Below are 15,426 nucleotides of genomic sequence, written 5' to 3'. Positions count from 1 at the left end.
TGTTTAATGGACCTGAATTTAAAAATCCAGAAAAAGCTTTATGTTTGAGTATACTCTGTTCTTGCAGAACGACTAACTAGTTATTTTCCATGTTTATTGCCACTGCTGCTGTCTGTGCGTATTGAGAAGTTAGGAATTAATGTGCTTTATTAGCTGGGTGTTTACACAGCAGCAGCCTAAACCAGAGGACTCGCAAAGCAGTTAATCATATAGAATAAACAAAACAACAAAAAAATAGAGAAAAACGAAAACTGTGTGAGGTTTAATTACAAATAAAAGGATCACATCTTTTTATTCTCAGGAACCTCTCCAATTCCCAGGTCTTCTTGATCCTGTTAAGTATGTATAGCCATAGTTGGTTAGGCCAAAACCTGACCTTGATTTGGTCAAAAACACTCTTCAAAGCTGCAGATTATAATCCAAAGAGATACAAAACTTAGCACCTCTGTAATATTAAAACAAAAACAAAGCCCAACAAAACAAGTTGATTTTGAAAAACCCCAAATACTCATAGCTGCCTGAAGAGGAGATCCTGATCATTCCACTTAAACAGACACTGTCACACCCACAGGTCATCAGGACTGAGATCAAGATGAATCCATTACTCATTTCCTCTCCGGCTCTTCTTGTGGCTCTTTTTAGACCTGAAATGGAATAGATGAAAGTCATTCAAATCACATGAACATAACATGCCGACACCGATGAGTACAGATGGCAGGATTCGTGTGTGCGTGCGTGCATCTGTGTGGTTGTGTTGTTGATAGTCTCCCTGCTTTTTCCTCCCCAGTGCTGGGGTTACAGGTGTATCACCATACCCTGTGCAGTTTTATGTGTATTTGTGTGTTTTACATGATGCTGAATGTGCACATATACTTTAGTGCATATGCAGGCTGGAGGCTGTGATACTCGTGTCTTCATTTTACTTATTGAGGCAGTTGTCCAGTTGACACAACCCAATCACCTGGGAAAAAGGAATCTCAACTGAGAATTTGTCTACAGTAGACTTGCCTTGGCAATGTCTATGAGAGACTGTCTTGATTGAGATGGAAGGGCCCAGTCCACTGAGGACAGCATCAGCCCAAGGTAGTTGGGTCTAGGCTTTGTAAGAAAGCTAGCCAGAAAGCAAGATAGTAAGCAGCTTTCCTCCAGGAATCCTGCTTGAGTGCCTACCTTGACTTTCCTCAATCAAGGACTGTTACCTGGAAGTACAATCTGAAAGAAATCTGTTGCTTTGGGTCATGCCATTTATCCCAGCAACAGAAAACTAGATCTTAAAATGAAGCCAGTCTAGATTACCAGCCCCCCTTGAGGATCCTGTTTTTGCGTTCAGTGTTGGAATTCAAGTATAAACCATCTGCCTGGCTTTTAAAAAGTGGTTTCTAAGGATTTGGACTGCTTTGCATAGCAAGTACTTCATCCTTGAAGCCACTGAGATCCTATCCAGTTATTTTGGCTTTGTTTTCGAGGTACTGTACTGTTAAGTTTTAAAAGTTGGTTCTTGTGCTAATGGTAAAGAGAAAGCACTATTAAAGGGGACCCAAGTACATGGGTCCACATTTGGTGGCTCACAAAAACTGCAGTTCCTAGGGATTTCATACCTTTGACCTCCACTGGCATCTGCATTCGTTTCAGATAAACACATATATACAATTAAAAATAAATCTTAAGCTGGGTGTGATGGCACATGCCCTTAATCCCAGCAGAGGCAGACAAATCTCTGTGTGTTCAAGGTCAGACTGATTTACACTAGTCTATGAAGATTGTTGTAAGACCCCGAAGTGGCCTTACCTCAGGAGCGCAACCCACAGATCACAAATTGACAAAGCGACCGCTGCAATAGCAAGAGGTTTAATGATCCACGTACATGGGCTTACTCATTCACACAGGGAGAGGCAACCCCGAACTCAAAAAGCACATAACTTTCATTCTTTACAGAGGGCAGATTTCAGCAATAGGGTTAGCTGGCCTATTCTCATTGGTGGTACACAGGACAAAGGATCTGGTCAGGTATTGGCTGGCCTGCTCAATGGGCTGTTCTTGGCTCAATTAGTCATTTTCCTCATCTAGCACTGTACCTGGCCTTGGAAAATCTCTAGAAAAGGGCTAAGTTGGCAAGTCCGTTAGAAGTGGGGGAGGAACTGGGTAGTGGGCAGGGTCAAGATGACATCTTGTGGTTGTTCTCGGGATTCACCACAGGGAGGGGGAAGGGATCCTTCCGAGAACAGTTCTTTTTGTTTTGTCTTAACTTTAGCTTGGTCAGAATAGCCTGGTCTTCTGACTCAATATCTTGATCACCAAAACTTTGTCATAACATTAGGCAACCTGACGTCAGACGTATTTCTCAAAACCTTGTTTTTACAACTTTGTTTCTCATAACTATGAAACTATGAAACTTTATTTCTTCAAGATCCAGGATAGCCAGGGTTATTAAACACAGAAACCCTGGCGGGGGATGGAGGAAGATGGGGAGGTGTGTGTGTGTGGGGCCTGGGGGAGAGGGGGAATTAGAAAAAAAAAATTAGTTCTTAAAGCCCAGAACCATTGAGACTATAGCTCCCCTGTTGTCCAAAGGTTTAATTTTATAAAGGAAAGCAAGGTAAGGTACAAAAGAAACACACACACACTCTCTCTCTCTCTTGAATTCTTGTCCTCATTCTTTCATGACAAGTACTTTATTTACCTAATTAATCACCAACTCAGCCAAGTACTAAATTCTTAAGATAGAGGTTTAACCCATACCTTTCAGGAGACTTTGAGTGGCTTCTATGTCTGTGACTACGGTGGTGACCTAGGGAAGGAAAGGTCATTTGATGAGCATTTCTTTTCTCCCAATTTAGGCCATAACTTCCCTTTCCCCAGCTCCTCTTACCTTTCTGGCCTATTTTGAGGATACAACTTACTATCACATCTCTAAACTGGTTGTTAGTTGTGGCAGGGAATGCAGTAATGAAATCAAATATACAGAGCATTATGGCTAACTCTACAAAACATTAATTATACTTTGAGCTCTATTATACTGGTCCTTGTGCAATTTGGATAAAAAGTGAAATCCCATTTCCATATAATGAAGCTCAGAAGCGTCTAATGTGAACTTGAATTCCATGTCCCTTTCCTTTTCTGCTTCATATTTCATATCTTAGGAGTCTTAATGCTCCTTTTAGATTTAGTTACTAAGACAAGCAATAAAAGGCCCAGATACTACACCTGGGGATTTAGAGCGGGATCTGTGTCGTCTGTCTCTGGACCTGCTTCGATGGCGTCGTGGACTCTTGCTCCTATGCCTTTCTCGTCGAGGAGAAGGACTATGGAAAAAGGATGGTTAGCTCAGCACTTGTTTTATAATAAACACCACCACTTCCCCTTTCAAAACCGTCTTTTCAGAAATGACTAAGGACCTACCTTCTTCTTTTAGGAGATCTACTCCGCCTGTGGCAAGAGGAGGAACAGGTTAGTGTACTGGATATTGTACATCGAAAAAAATTAAACCACCCCCTCTTTTTTTAAGAGGGAGAAATACTGGGGACTGAACACAGTGGTTTCTGATTCTTACTTGTTCTGTGTCTTTTAAATGTAGGATACTCCTAATACTGACATGCAAATTACTTTGAGTAGTGAGATAATAGCAAATGTGCCATAAATAGATACTAGAAAAACATTTGCATGAAAGGACAACCCATTGGCTCTTGAATTCTGTCAACTCCTTCAGAACTTAGCCAATTTAACCTGACAGAGGATAGGAGGTATAGGGGAGCTGCTCCAGCCATCCTCATTACAGCCGCTCTACACTATCTGGAATACATAATCAGAAAACAGGTGATTGTAATTGAACTATATGTCTAAGTCCAGCTTAATACACCGATAACAAAGTAAGTAAAGAATTATTTTTAATGTATATGGGTGTGAGGGTATGGGATCCCATGGAACTGGAGTTACAGTTGTGAGCTGTCATCTGGGTGCAGGTCTTCCGGAAGAGCAGCCAGTGCTCTTACACACTTAGCCATCTGCCCCAGGAATTTTTTTTTTTTGTCTGCCAATGAGGCTTTAAGGGTGATGCTTCAGTAGTAATAGGGAAACACAAACTCTGGCAAAGTGTCCCAGCCTACCTTCTGGGAGAACGGCTCCGGCTCCTCCTGTAGCGCAGTGCAGGTGAGCGTCTTGGCTTGTCCAAGTCTCGGTAGCTTCTTCGTCGGTGGTCAGGTGATGGCACTCTTTCCAACTTGAAAAGAGAGGGATGAGTACTGGCTTTTATTAAAGGTAGCCATGAATAACATGGTAGAGTCTCCTTAGAATTCTGTCCAGTGTACATCTCTCAAGTAACTTTACAACAGTGATTTGACTACATAGGTGAGTAGTTCTAGTGACAAAAGAAGAATTAGCAATACACAGTTCTCAGTGACCTTTTTATTGATAATAGAATCACCTGCCTATGACTGATTACAGTAAGAAATAACAATGCTGATTTTCTAAGGAATGTGAAATAGATTCAAGTTCAGTACTGTTAAATGCAAAGCCATAGTGATTTTAATTTTTAAAATAATTTACCCTAGCTCTACCAAGAGTATGTAGCAGTAGGAGCTGACATGGTGGTGTATGCATTTAATCCCAGCACTGGGGATGCTGAAGCAGATGGATCTTAGGGAATTTGAGACCATTCTGGTCTATGTAGTTCAAAGAGAGTCAGAAGTATATACCCCATCTTGAAAAATAAAACAACAAAAAGAGAAGCCAAGTGAAACAATACGTAGAGTGTTATCTACAAACAACATTCACAACTTGGAATTGTGGTAAAATTCCATTGTCAAAAATGTAAGTGGAAGAAGAGAATGAAGATTTAAAAAAAAGTAGTATCACAAGGGATGGTAACAGATAATTCCATGTTGAGGAAAAATAATTAGATAACTGTTATCACTATAAGACCCAATTTGAGGTTGATATTTTAGTTTTAGAGACAAGGTCTTACTCTGCAACTCTGACTCGTCTCAAACTCACAGACTACCTGTTTCTGCCTCTCTTAGAGGGTTCAAAATTAAATGCGTGTGTCACCCAGCATCCCTTGTATGTCCTCTGCCTCTTGCCCAGTGTTTCTTAGAGTAGACTTGCAAATGTTTTAGAGCTACGTTACTGTAAGCACATCCATCATTTTAATGGCTGCTTAAGATTCACGTCAACAACCGACCTGCTCCTTAGATGCTGACAGCTGAGGAGGTGGGTGATTTTCAACTTTTCAGCACTACAGTTATTAATTCTGACAAAATATGACTATGCAGCAGGTAACTTCTGTCCTTAAGAGTATGTTCAACATGACAAGTGTTTTGTCCAAGTTTTTTGATAGCTACCATTCATTTACCAATTATGTAGAAATATACTAAGACGTTCGTGAACACACAACAGTCTTCAGAGAAAAGTACTGTAGTCCTTGCTTTACAGAAGACAAGTAATCTAACATAGCAGTAGGTACTGGGTGCATCTCAGGGATAGAATAGGTGAGACTGGATGCAATTCCTAACACAAAGGAAGAAAAATCAGGACTATTAAGACCATACCATTACTATGACAGAAGAGGTTTTCAAATCAAGGCATATTTGACACTAAAGCTCATAATTTCAGTGAGAATATAGCATTCTTATTTTTTAGGTCCAGTCATAAAATTCTAGTATTCCTGATCAGAACTGAAATGTCTATCTAGCCTTATCCATACAATAGGGCTCTCCTTGTCCAAAAGGACCCCCAAAATAATTAATCCACAAAGAATATAAAAAGGTTATCATTAACTTTAAAACTAAAGCTTAAAAAAAATAAGGTTTATTTTCTTCCTTCCTAGCCCCGAAAGCTTTCATATTGTCTTACCTTCTCATCTTCCTCCTCTTCTTCCTCACTAGACTCCACGTCATCCATGTCCTCTTCTAGAGCGCTGACTCGGGGCTCCAGCTGCTCAGCTTCCTCCAGCACATACCGTTTCTACAGAGAACACAGTCAAAGTAAAAAGTCACTGCCATTTCTTCCATACGACTTGGCTATTAAAGGACCTTAGTTCAGCTCCTAGTACCCACATGGTGGCTCACTAGTTTTAAAGGACCCAACCCCTCTTCTGGCACTCTCTGGTGGGAGGTGGGAACTGACTGTTCTCTGGCCCCTCCGGCCCCTCCATGCCCGAACATTGGGCGTTTTGTTGTTGTCTGGAGAGTTTTTCAGGGGAGCTTATTGTTTGTTTCTGAGATCTTCTCACGATGAAGGCTTGGTTGTCCTAGAACGAGAGCAGGTCCCAAGTGTTGGGACTCAAGACCTGTACCACAATGCCTGGCACAATAGACTTTTATCAGTAAAGGTGTTTAGTTTTCAGTATTTTACAATTTTATCCCAGTGTGAGCACATGTGCCAGAATATCCATGTGACGTCTGAGACGATCTGGGGATCACTTCTCAACTTGCCCTTTGTTTGATGCAGGTCTTTTGTTCCCTGCTGGGGAGGCTAGCTTAGCTGACCTGTAGGCTTCTGGCAATTCCCCTTTCTCTGTGCTCCACTGGACAGTAGTGGCCTGCTCGCATTACTGCTATAGGCACCAGCTCTATGTGGATTCGGGGTCAGCCCTAAGGGGTCTCCTTTTTTGTTGCTTCATGGACACTCATCACTTTGGGTGTGAAGCAAGATGATAAACAAGAAGTTAGGGATTGAGTGTTTTCTTTCTCATTCCATGTGATCTTTTTCTGTTTCATAGCCTAGTTTACCAGTTTGAAAAAAACAATTCCCCAGCTATATTTGGGATAAGACATCCTAAAGTTCCTTTCCTCTGTTCAAAGCCAACCCATGAAACATTACCTGCTTCCATCTCAATCGCTATCCTCTATAAATCTTGGTATAAGGACTTATTAAGACAACTCCTAAGGTTTCAGTGTCTCAGTAGTTATTTGTTTACGTGGGAGGTAAAAGGTGACCTCATACCTGTAGCCGAGGCAAAATGATATCACAGACTCGCTCACTGTGCAGTAGTTCATCAATGAACTCATCTACATGCATCAGTTCAAACTCTGGAAGGGAAAAATGATTAGATTAAGCAATCTGGAAATGTCTTAGTTACCCAAAGAGTAAAAGAACCATGAAATTTTATAATGAAGCTCTGTACATGCCTCACCTCTTTTTTTTCCTTCCTTCCTTCCTTCCTTCCTTCCTTTCAGATACAAGAACTGAAAGTAGGGCCTCCTGTCTTAGATACCATAATCATATCCACCTGCTCACCATGTTGCTTCTAGTTCGTGACATATTCATGTTCACCTGGCATATTACCAACTCTCAATATATATTTCAGTGAAGAAATAAATCAATAAAAGTTTAGAGTATAATACACATTAAGAATTCCTAAGGAGTATTTGAGGTTTCTGGATAGAGATGCTCAACTGATAGTTTATACAAGCATTCCAAAAAGTAAAATGCCCTGAAATCAGCAACACTCTGGTTCTAGGCCATTTTGAAGAGGGGGATATTCAACTTATACTAAATTGTTAATCTTCTATATCCCAAAGAAGAAAGGTGTCTCAACTTGAGGGTTTCTGATTAGATTATGAGAAATCCTTCCTCAGCATAGGTGTATTTCTCAAGTCAGAGCACTGACTTCACATGCACGATGCCCTCCCTAAGTTCCATTCTCCAATACTATTCCCTCCCAAGACAGAGACAGGCATTGTGGTGCACTCCTGTAATTCCCATATTTGAGAGGCAGAGGCCATAGAAGTTTGAGGTCATCCTTAGCTATAATGTTGAAGGTCCTGGGCCACATGCTCTAAAACAAGACAAAACAAAGCAAAGATGTAGCTATAAAAGATATTTACATCTCCTTAGATATGCTTAGTGTTTTTCCGTGGAGTCCCTACATGAGTAACATAGGTCCACTTAGTTTACAAAGTACAGCACAGCATGGTAACAATCCTAGAGAAGCAGCCTGCAGGGGAAAGAAGGTGTTGGATTTGGAAACTGACCTGGGTAGGCTAAAGCGGATTTTATAAAGAAACCATTTTGAAGCTCCTATATCCTATAGATGGAGCATATGTGGAAAATATATCTGACCTAAGTCAGTGTTTCACATGAAATGCATCAGGAAAAGGAGGCAGCCATATTCCGAAAGGGTTAAGGCCAACCAAGGTTAATGCTTCCAGTGAGGGTGACAGAAAATTTGGTGAACAGCAGTAATGCACATGTAAAGGAACATCTAGTGCGTGTGGAAATAAGTAGATCAGCTGAGGAGTAACAGTCGAGAGACTTGGCACCATACCTCCGTTTCTGTTCTGACTCTTGATTTTTCGGTAGTCATTGTACAAAGGCTCCAAGTACTTGTAGCAATCAATTGCAGTTCCTGTCAGCCTCATATAAAGGGCCCCTAACATCCGGACATACCTAGCAGAGAGATGACAGTGAAACAGCAGGTCACCTCAAGACTTCCTCAGTTTTATAACTGGCTTTTCTCATGACAACAGTCAGTAAAAGTGTCTTATTTTTTTCTTCTTGTTATCAGATTAAAAAGCTGTATTTCTGAAGGTAGCGTTGAACAGATGATGGCTAAAATATGGAGACCTAATCAACTTCCTTATCTACCAATCACTAGCTGCGGGGGCTTGGTACACGTTGCTCAACTTTCAGATATATCATCTGTAAAACTTCACAGAATTAGCCTAAGATTCCAAAAAAATAAGACATAATATATATTTTACAACAATACCAGGATATTCATACATAGGCACAAATATAGGTTCTGGATAAAGGTCAATGTCATAGAGGTCAAAGTCCTGATTTCATAAATTACTAATTTTAGTAACAGACATTGAATTCTTTTCTCAACCTCTAAGGTGGAGAAGCTGCTACCTAATGTACTGCCCAGTGCCATGAATAAATGCAAGAAAACTATAGTACTATGAACAGCAGGACACCTCATGTCCTTACTAAGTTACTTAACTTCTAACTGTCAGTTCTGGAGGGTATTATTCCTTCTCCTCCTTTATCTCATATATCCAGTCCTTACTCAAATCTCCTTTTGAAATCCAAGCTTCATCACATGAGAAGAACAGTACAGCAACGAATATGCATTCTAGCTGAGACCTAGCACTCAGGAGGCAGAAGATAGAGGACTGCCATAAATATAAGGCTAGCCAGAACTACACTGTGAGGCAGTATCTCAAAAATCAAAACAAAACAAAGAAAACCAAAGTGTACTCTGCAGCCAGCTTCTCCTCTCCAATCCCCAATGGGGATCAGACTTACACCCCTGCCATTTGTTCTACCCCCAGGCTTTATCTCAGCCATAGATCTAACACGCACTAGTTTTCTGACCAAAAAATTCCTTAAAATCTCTGTGCCTCAGTTTCCGCCCATGTAAAATAGGCATAGTATTTTTAAAGCACTGGGATGAAAAGTATATGAATCACTATGTATAAGGCCCTTAAAACATTTTGTTCGGCACAGGATCAGCTATTACACCTGCCTCCGCATTCCTAGAGAATGGATGATATGGAACAGCTGATTATGTTTACCATTCATTGACAAGCTTTAAAAAAAATTAGAGAAATTCTACGGGGTTACAGTCAATAGGTACCAAAGTCTAAATAAGATACCGATCTAACCTGTCAACTAACATCCTATGCTGTATGGCTCCCACATATAGTGTCTACCAACACATCACTTTGATGAAACTCTGTGTGTATGTATACATATGTAAAAATATTATGTGTGCATATTTAATATGTGAAATACGTTTTGGGGAATGGGGAGTTAGGTCTACATAACTACAGTAGACAAAATACAAGTTCAAAGGCCGAAGGCTGTAGAAATGAGACACACAGTCAATCCTACTAACAAAGCCAATTTTGAACCACTAAAATTTTTGTGCTGGTTACCATTGTACTTACTTGAAATCTTCATTTTTTATGAACTCAACAATGATATCCTTTTCAGGTTGAATCTGAAGCATCTTCAAGGTTAAACACAGAAAAGGAGTTGGCTTTATGTTTCCACCATACACACCACCCACAAACTTCAACTCCATGGCTTTGTCAACTACAAGTTCAGCTGAAAAAAACCAAAAACAAAGTGACATTCATCTTAGACATAATATTAAAGGCCTTAGGTTTCTTGGTTGGGAAATTAAATAGCTAAAATTTTAGAGTTCCTAAATAATTGATAAGAACTTAATATTAAGAGATCAAAAGCTTATTAATAATAGTAATAAAAATGAGTCTTAAAAAGAAAAAAACAAAAACAAACAAACAAACAAACAAACAAAAAACCCTGAGCATGGTGATGCTTGCTTCCAATCTCAGCACTCAGGAGGCAGAGGTAAGCAGATCTCTGAATTTGAGAGAGCCTAGTCTGCAGAGTGAGTTCCAGGACAGCCAGGACTACATATGCCTGGAACTACACCACTACTGAAAGAGACAGATCCCTTACCCCTGCCTCAGTCAACTATTTAGTCCATCAAGGAAGGGTGGACTCATGAGTCCTCAATCTTTATACAACAAATCATGAGGAAAGTCCAGATGCTGGTGGGGGGTAGTGTACAACTTTAATTCCAGCACTTGGGAGCTAGGAGCAGGCACATCTCTGAGTTCTAGGCCATCCTGGTCTACAGAGTGAGTTCCAGGGCAGTCAGGACTACGCAGGGGAACCCTGTCTAAAACAAAAACAAAACACCCAAATAATCATTGTCCTGACTTACAACTAAGGATAATGAGGACAAAAAAAGGTTATGTGATTTACCTGCTCAAGAACCACAGCAAAAATCACACTAGGTGAATATGAACAAAGCTGGGAAACCTGACCAGATAGCTACCCTCGAGAATTGATAGGAGTCAGCAAGGTGGCTCATGCCTTTCATACTCTGTGTGTTCAAGGCCAGCCTCCTCTACATAGAGAGTTCCAGGCCATCCAAGGCTACACAGTGAGACACTGTCTCGGGGAGGACGACAAAAAAACAAAACAAAAACAAAACCAAAAAAACCCCAAAAAACAAAAACCTAAAAGACTAGAGGAAGTAGGTCAAGAATGAAAATAATGACTCATTTAAGAAGAGCAAGAATTTGATTATAGGAATGGTGACGTTCCTTTAACATCTTCAGAAAGCTGTATTCAAGGAAATGTATCCGGTCCCGGAGATAAACAGTCTAGGACTCAACAGACTACGGGAAAAAAAAAAAAAAAAAAAAAAAAGTGGCTCAAAGAACCTAAGCAAATTCTTTAGCATCAAAAAAGATCGGTTCAGCATTCCTTTAATCTCAGCCCTCAGGAGGCAGAGCAGGAGGATCTCTCGGAGTTCGATACCAGCGAGTCCCAGGACAGCCAGGGCTATTACAGAGAAATCCTGTCTCGGAAAACTGAAAAGAAAAAAATAAAGGAAAGATCGTGTCAGATTTGTCTGTGTCCTGTCTAGTACAAGTCTAGACACAGAACGGTTTTTATGAATGGTTGACATACGCCCAGAGGGTCTATCCTTCCTTACTCAGTCAGAAGAAAACAACTGTAAGCCGAGAAGCGAGGTGCGCGCTGTCTCTCACCTGTAAGTCCAAAACACTCTTCTTTCCAGTACTTTGATTCATAAATTCGTGTCCGGATGATCTTCTCCACCAGATACTGAGGATTGGTGCCATGGATGCTGTGGGCATCCTTCACTGTACGGTTCGCCATTTTAGAACGCTTTCAACTCTGTTTCCGTCGGCTTGCTTAATACGTCACATCCAGATTGAAAAAGAAGAAGAAAAAGACTAGCAGAGGCTAGGGAAACCTTAAGGAGTTCCTTCGAACCGCGGAAAGATACTAGCTTTGTACCGGAAGCTGTGGCTCAGAACTCTTTCCCGACACTACGCACAACCTCCCTCAGGGAGGGCTGAAGCAAATTGGCGGAAGTACGTCATGAGCCTTTGGAGGGCGTGGCGAGGTGTTAGAAACACCAATCAGAATCAGACTATGGGCGGGGTATCGGTTAGTGGCGCGAAAAGTTTTTTCCTCTGACTTCCATTCCTAGTCAGCTGAGAGCAGTGGCTGCGCGTTGCAGCTATCGACTCCTGGCGGAACCCAAACTGCATGAGCGAGCGTTCTACAGCCCCCTCAGTGCCTGGACTGCAAGTAGTGGGAAGCGGAGGGTTACCGACAGCCCTAACAAGCTTTGGTGAGGTGAGTGCGGGTCGTCCTCAGACTCCACACACGTGCACCTAGGGCCTTAAGTGCCCTCACCTCTCGAAAGTGGGTAAACGTTCTCGCCTTCTGGGAGCTCCTGAAACATTTCCTGCGCTGAAGGAGATCTCAGAGAAGCGGGTGGAGCCTGCCGTCGCGGGGAGCCTAAGGCTTTGACTTTCCACGTGCACGGCTTCTGAAAAGCACTTGCATCCTTTCCTTTAGAACGGCGGAGCTGATGCTGCTTTCGGCTTCACTAACTAGTGATTCCGCCCAGAGAGAAACTTTCTCTAGGTCAATTTTTGTGACTCTGGCTTCTCGTTCTCCTCAGGTCTCCTCTCCCAATAACTTGTCTTTTGGTGAGCCTTCAGTCCCTAGTCACAGGAGAGAACATCTATCTAATGGCTCGTTTTCTACTTTCTTGGGTCTAACCTTCTCGTGACAATTGGAGGAATTGGGATTTCTAAGCGACTGCCTCTGCCTCTCAGGCGTTAGAATTAATGGCGCGCCACCACCACACCCGGCTTTTTCAGGATTAGATTGGGTAAGGTGCGGGAAGGGGTTCGAAACACTGTTTCTCTGTGTAGCCCTGTTTGTCCTGGAACACTCTGTAGACCAGGTTGGCCTAACACTCAAAGAGATCCGCCTGCCTCTGCCTGACAAGAATTATAAAATATTTTAGAAGCTGTATTAGACGGCAATATTTGAATGTTGGGAGGTTTCTGAATTCTGTGAAAGGGAGTGCAGTGTTTTGCATTGAATTATGAATTAGATATCATCTAGTTATGTGCATAAGATATAAATAAGATCTTGACCTTTGGGGCTGGAGAGATGGCTCAGTGGTTAAGAGCACTGACTGCTCTTCCAGAGGTCCTGAGTTCAAATCCCAGCAACTACATGGTGGCTCACAACCATCTGTAATGCTCATATAAAAATAAATAAATAAATCTTAAAAAAAAAAAAAAGATCTTGACCTTTATATTTGAATGCAAGAAAGTAACTTTATGAGACTTAAGATCAAAACCTGTGCCCTTATAAGCCGGGTTCTGCCACTCTTCCTCAAGATTCCAAGAAAAAGGGACCAAATGAGGATCTTTGGAATGACTCAGCCAATATGGGCCCTTGACACTAAGCTGGAACCCACAGGGTGGAAGGAGAGCCTGCTGCCTCAAATTGTCCTCTTCCTCCATGGGAGTGCTGTGTCAACCCCGTGTGCCACATACACACACACACACACACACACACACACACACACACACACACACACACACACACACAGAGAGAGAGAGAAATGTTTTGAGGCCAGATTAATAAGAAGCAGACACTAGAGAGGGGGGGGAATAGTGGGGGGGGGTCCAGTTATCTAGCCTTCCTTCCTTAGTTCGGATGTGAGGGTAAGGTTTAAATAAAAGGCAGTCTATGTGCCTTAACTGAGCAGTCTGCCAAAGGTGTGCCAACCCTACATACACAATTGTTTCAGCTCTCTCTCCTCAGGGGCGCCTCCAGAACTGTTGTTAATCCTTCCTGAAGACAAGTTGTTCCTCTGGCTTCAGCATTCTTCTGGATGAAATTCCTGGAACAATTCAAACTTCTTGGATTCATTGTTTTTTTTTTTTTCTTTTTTTCGGAGCTGGGGACCGAACCCAGGGCCTTGCGCTTCCTAGGCAAGCGCTCTACCACTGAGCTAAATCCCCAACCCCCCTGGATTCATTGTTTGAATAGTTGTTTCCAGTAAGATGGACATTGGTTTTATCATACTGATGTTCTCACCTTACTACTGATTATCTTAGGACAGCGCTTAGCACACAGGCCTCAAAAATATTGGTTAAATGAAAAAAGATACTTTTGTTTTCATTTTATGGATTAGGAAATCAAGGTCTGCTGGACCTACCACTCTGATTGGAAAGCCTAACTTACTATAAACTGCCAGAAGTAAATGCCTCTCCAGTTTCACAGTTAATACCTGTAAGGTAGTTTGTTAGCGTCTGACTCTTCAGAGTTAACTCTTACAAAGGTAACATATACCTTTCATTAGCAAATACTTATCATTGAGCATCTTCTATGAATTCACATACATTGCTTTGGAATTTTATTAAAGATTTAAGTGAGGTACATTGTCAAGAGTTGGGGCTTAACTTTTTTTAGGTTCCTTTATGTTTTTGCCTTGGGTGTGGCTCCTGCACTCGGTGCTGTACTTATTTCAGATTTGTGGTATCTGTGGTATCAAGACCTTCAGTGGGTATCTCTAGAAGTCAAACTCTTTTGGCCAAGCCAATCCTTGATCTCCAGTCCATTCATCATTTTGCTGATAATCCATGAGCTGATGGAGTGGGGGAGAGGGGAAGAGCAGTTAGTTGAACTGTGTATGAGCACTTCAGCTTGCTTCTGTCATTCCTCAGTGGAAAGTTGATAAATAATTAGAAGTTCTGAAAAGAAGTCCTAAGCATAGAAGGTAGCAGGCCTTTTGTACTGTAGGCATTTAAATGACACTTTACTGAGCTAGGTCTTTATTCTGTAAAATGATTATTATATTAATATAGATTCATAAAATTAGTATGGGTATAGTAATTCCTTAACCAACTAGTTTCCCAAATATTCACACTGAAAGACTAAGACTTATTAAAATCGCCTTGAGCCAAATACTGAGCAGTTACTCCTCATTCTGAACCTCCAAGCCAAGCAGGCTTCCTCCCAGACAGCATTCTCATATCACTTGCATTTTTGGGGTACTTTTTTGTTCTGTTGCTTCCTTGACCTCTCCTTGTTGGTTGCTCCTTCCTTCCTCCCTCCCGCTCCCCCCTCCCTCCCTCCCTTCCTTCTTCCTTCCTTCCTGTCTCTTTCTCTACTTCTCTTAGAGTCCACTTTATCCTCTCTAAAGCTCTGTATTGGCTCATTGACTTTTATTGGCAATGTAAAGAATGAATGAATGAATGAATGAATGAATGAAGAGCAATGTTTGTACAAACTTGAGACAGAAGCTTCTAAGAATAAACATAACAAAACTGTCTAGACGGAAACCAGATAATTCGAGAGAGAAATCAGCATTTGAAATAATATGAATAAGACAGATTTTACACTGTGTATGAAAACATATTACCAATACTATCCCCGATGTTGTGAATGACACGCTTGATAAAATTCATCACCAGTTCCTCAAATGGTGCTTTTGTACATTTATGCCACCATTCCCAGTAACCCCTAATTGGAGTCCACGTTATCAATGTCTGCTGATTAGTCAGTTCAGCTCATAAATTTTTACAAAGATCTTTTCTCCCTGAA

At 41.4% G+C, this 15,426-nt stretch overlaps 1 protein-coding gene across 1 annotated transcript; it reads right to left on the bottom strand.

Moving 5' to 3' along the window:
- Window positions 1-239: 239 nt before the first annotated feature.
- Prpf38a (pre-mRNA processing factor 38A) lies at window positions 240-11,865 on the bottom strand. Its single transcript, XM_032900621.1, has 10 exons — window positions 11,532-11,865; window positions 9,891-10,050; window positions 8,264-8,385; window positions 6,940-7,025; window positions 5,848-5,958; window positions 4,104-4,216; window positions 3,400-3,426; window positions 3,205-3,302; window positions 2,740-2,788; window positions 240-644 (listed from the first exon to the last, which is right to left on the bottom strand). The coding sequence occupies exons 1-10, from the start codon at window positions 11,659-11,661 to the stop codon at window positions 602-604; spliced, it is 939 nt and encodes a 312-aa protein (XP_032756512.1). The 5' UTR covers window positions 11,662-11,865; the 3' UTR covers window positions 240-601.
- Window positions 11,866-15,426: the final 3,561 nt, after the last annotated feature.

Source organism: Rattus rattus, chromosome 1 (assembly GCF_011064425.1).
Source record: "Rattus rattus isolate New Zealand chromosome 1, Rrattus_CSIRO_v1, whole genome shotgun sequence".
NCBI classification, from domain to species: Eukaryota; Metazoa; Chordata; class Mammalia; order Rodentia; family Muridae; genus Rattus; species Rattus rattus.
Note: the sequence above shows the minus strand (reverse complement) of the source record. Positions and strands in the feature narration are given on the sequence as shown.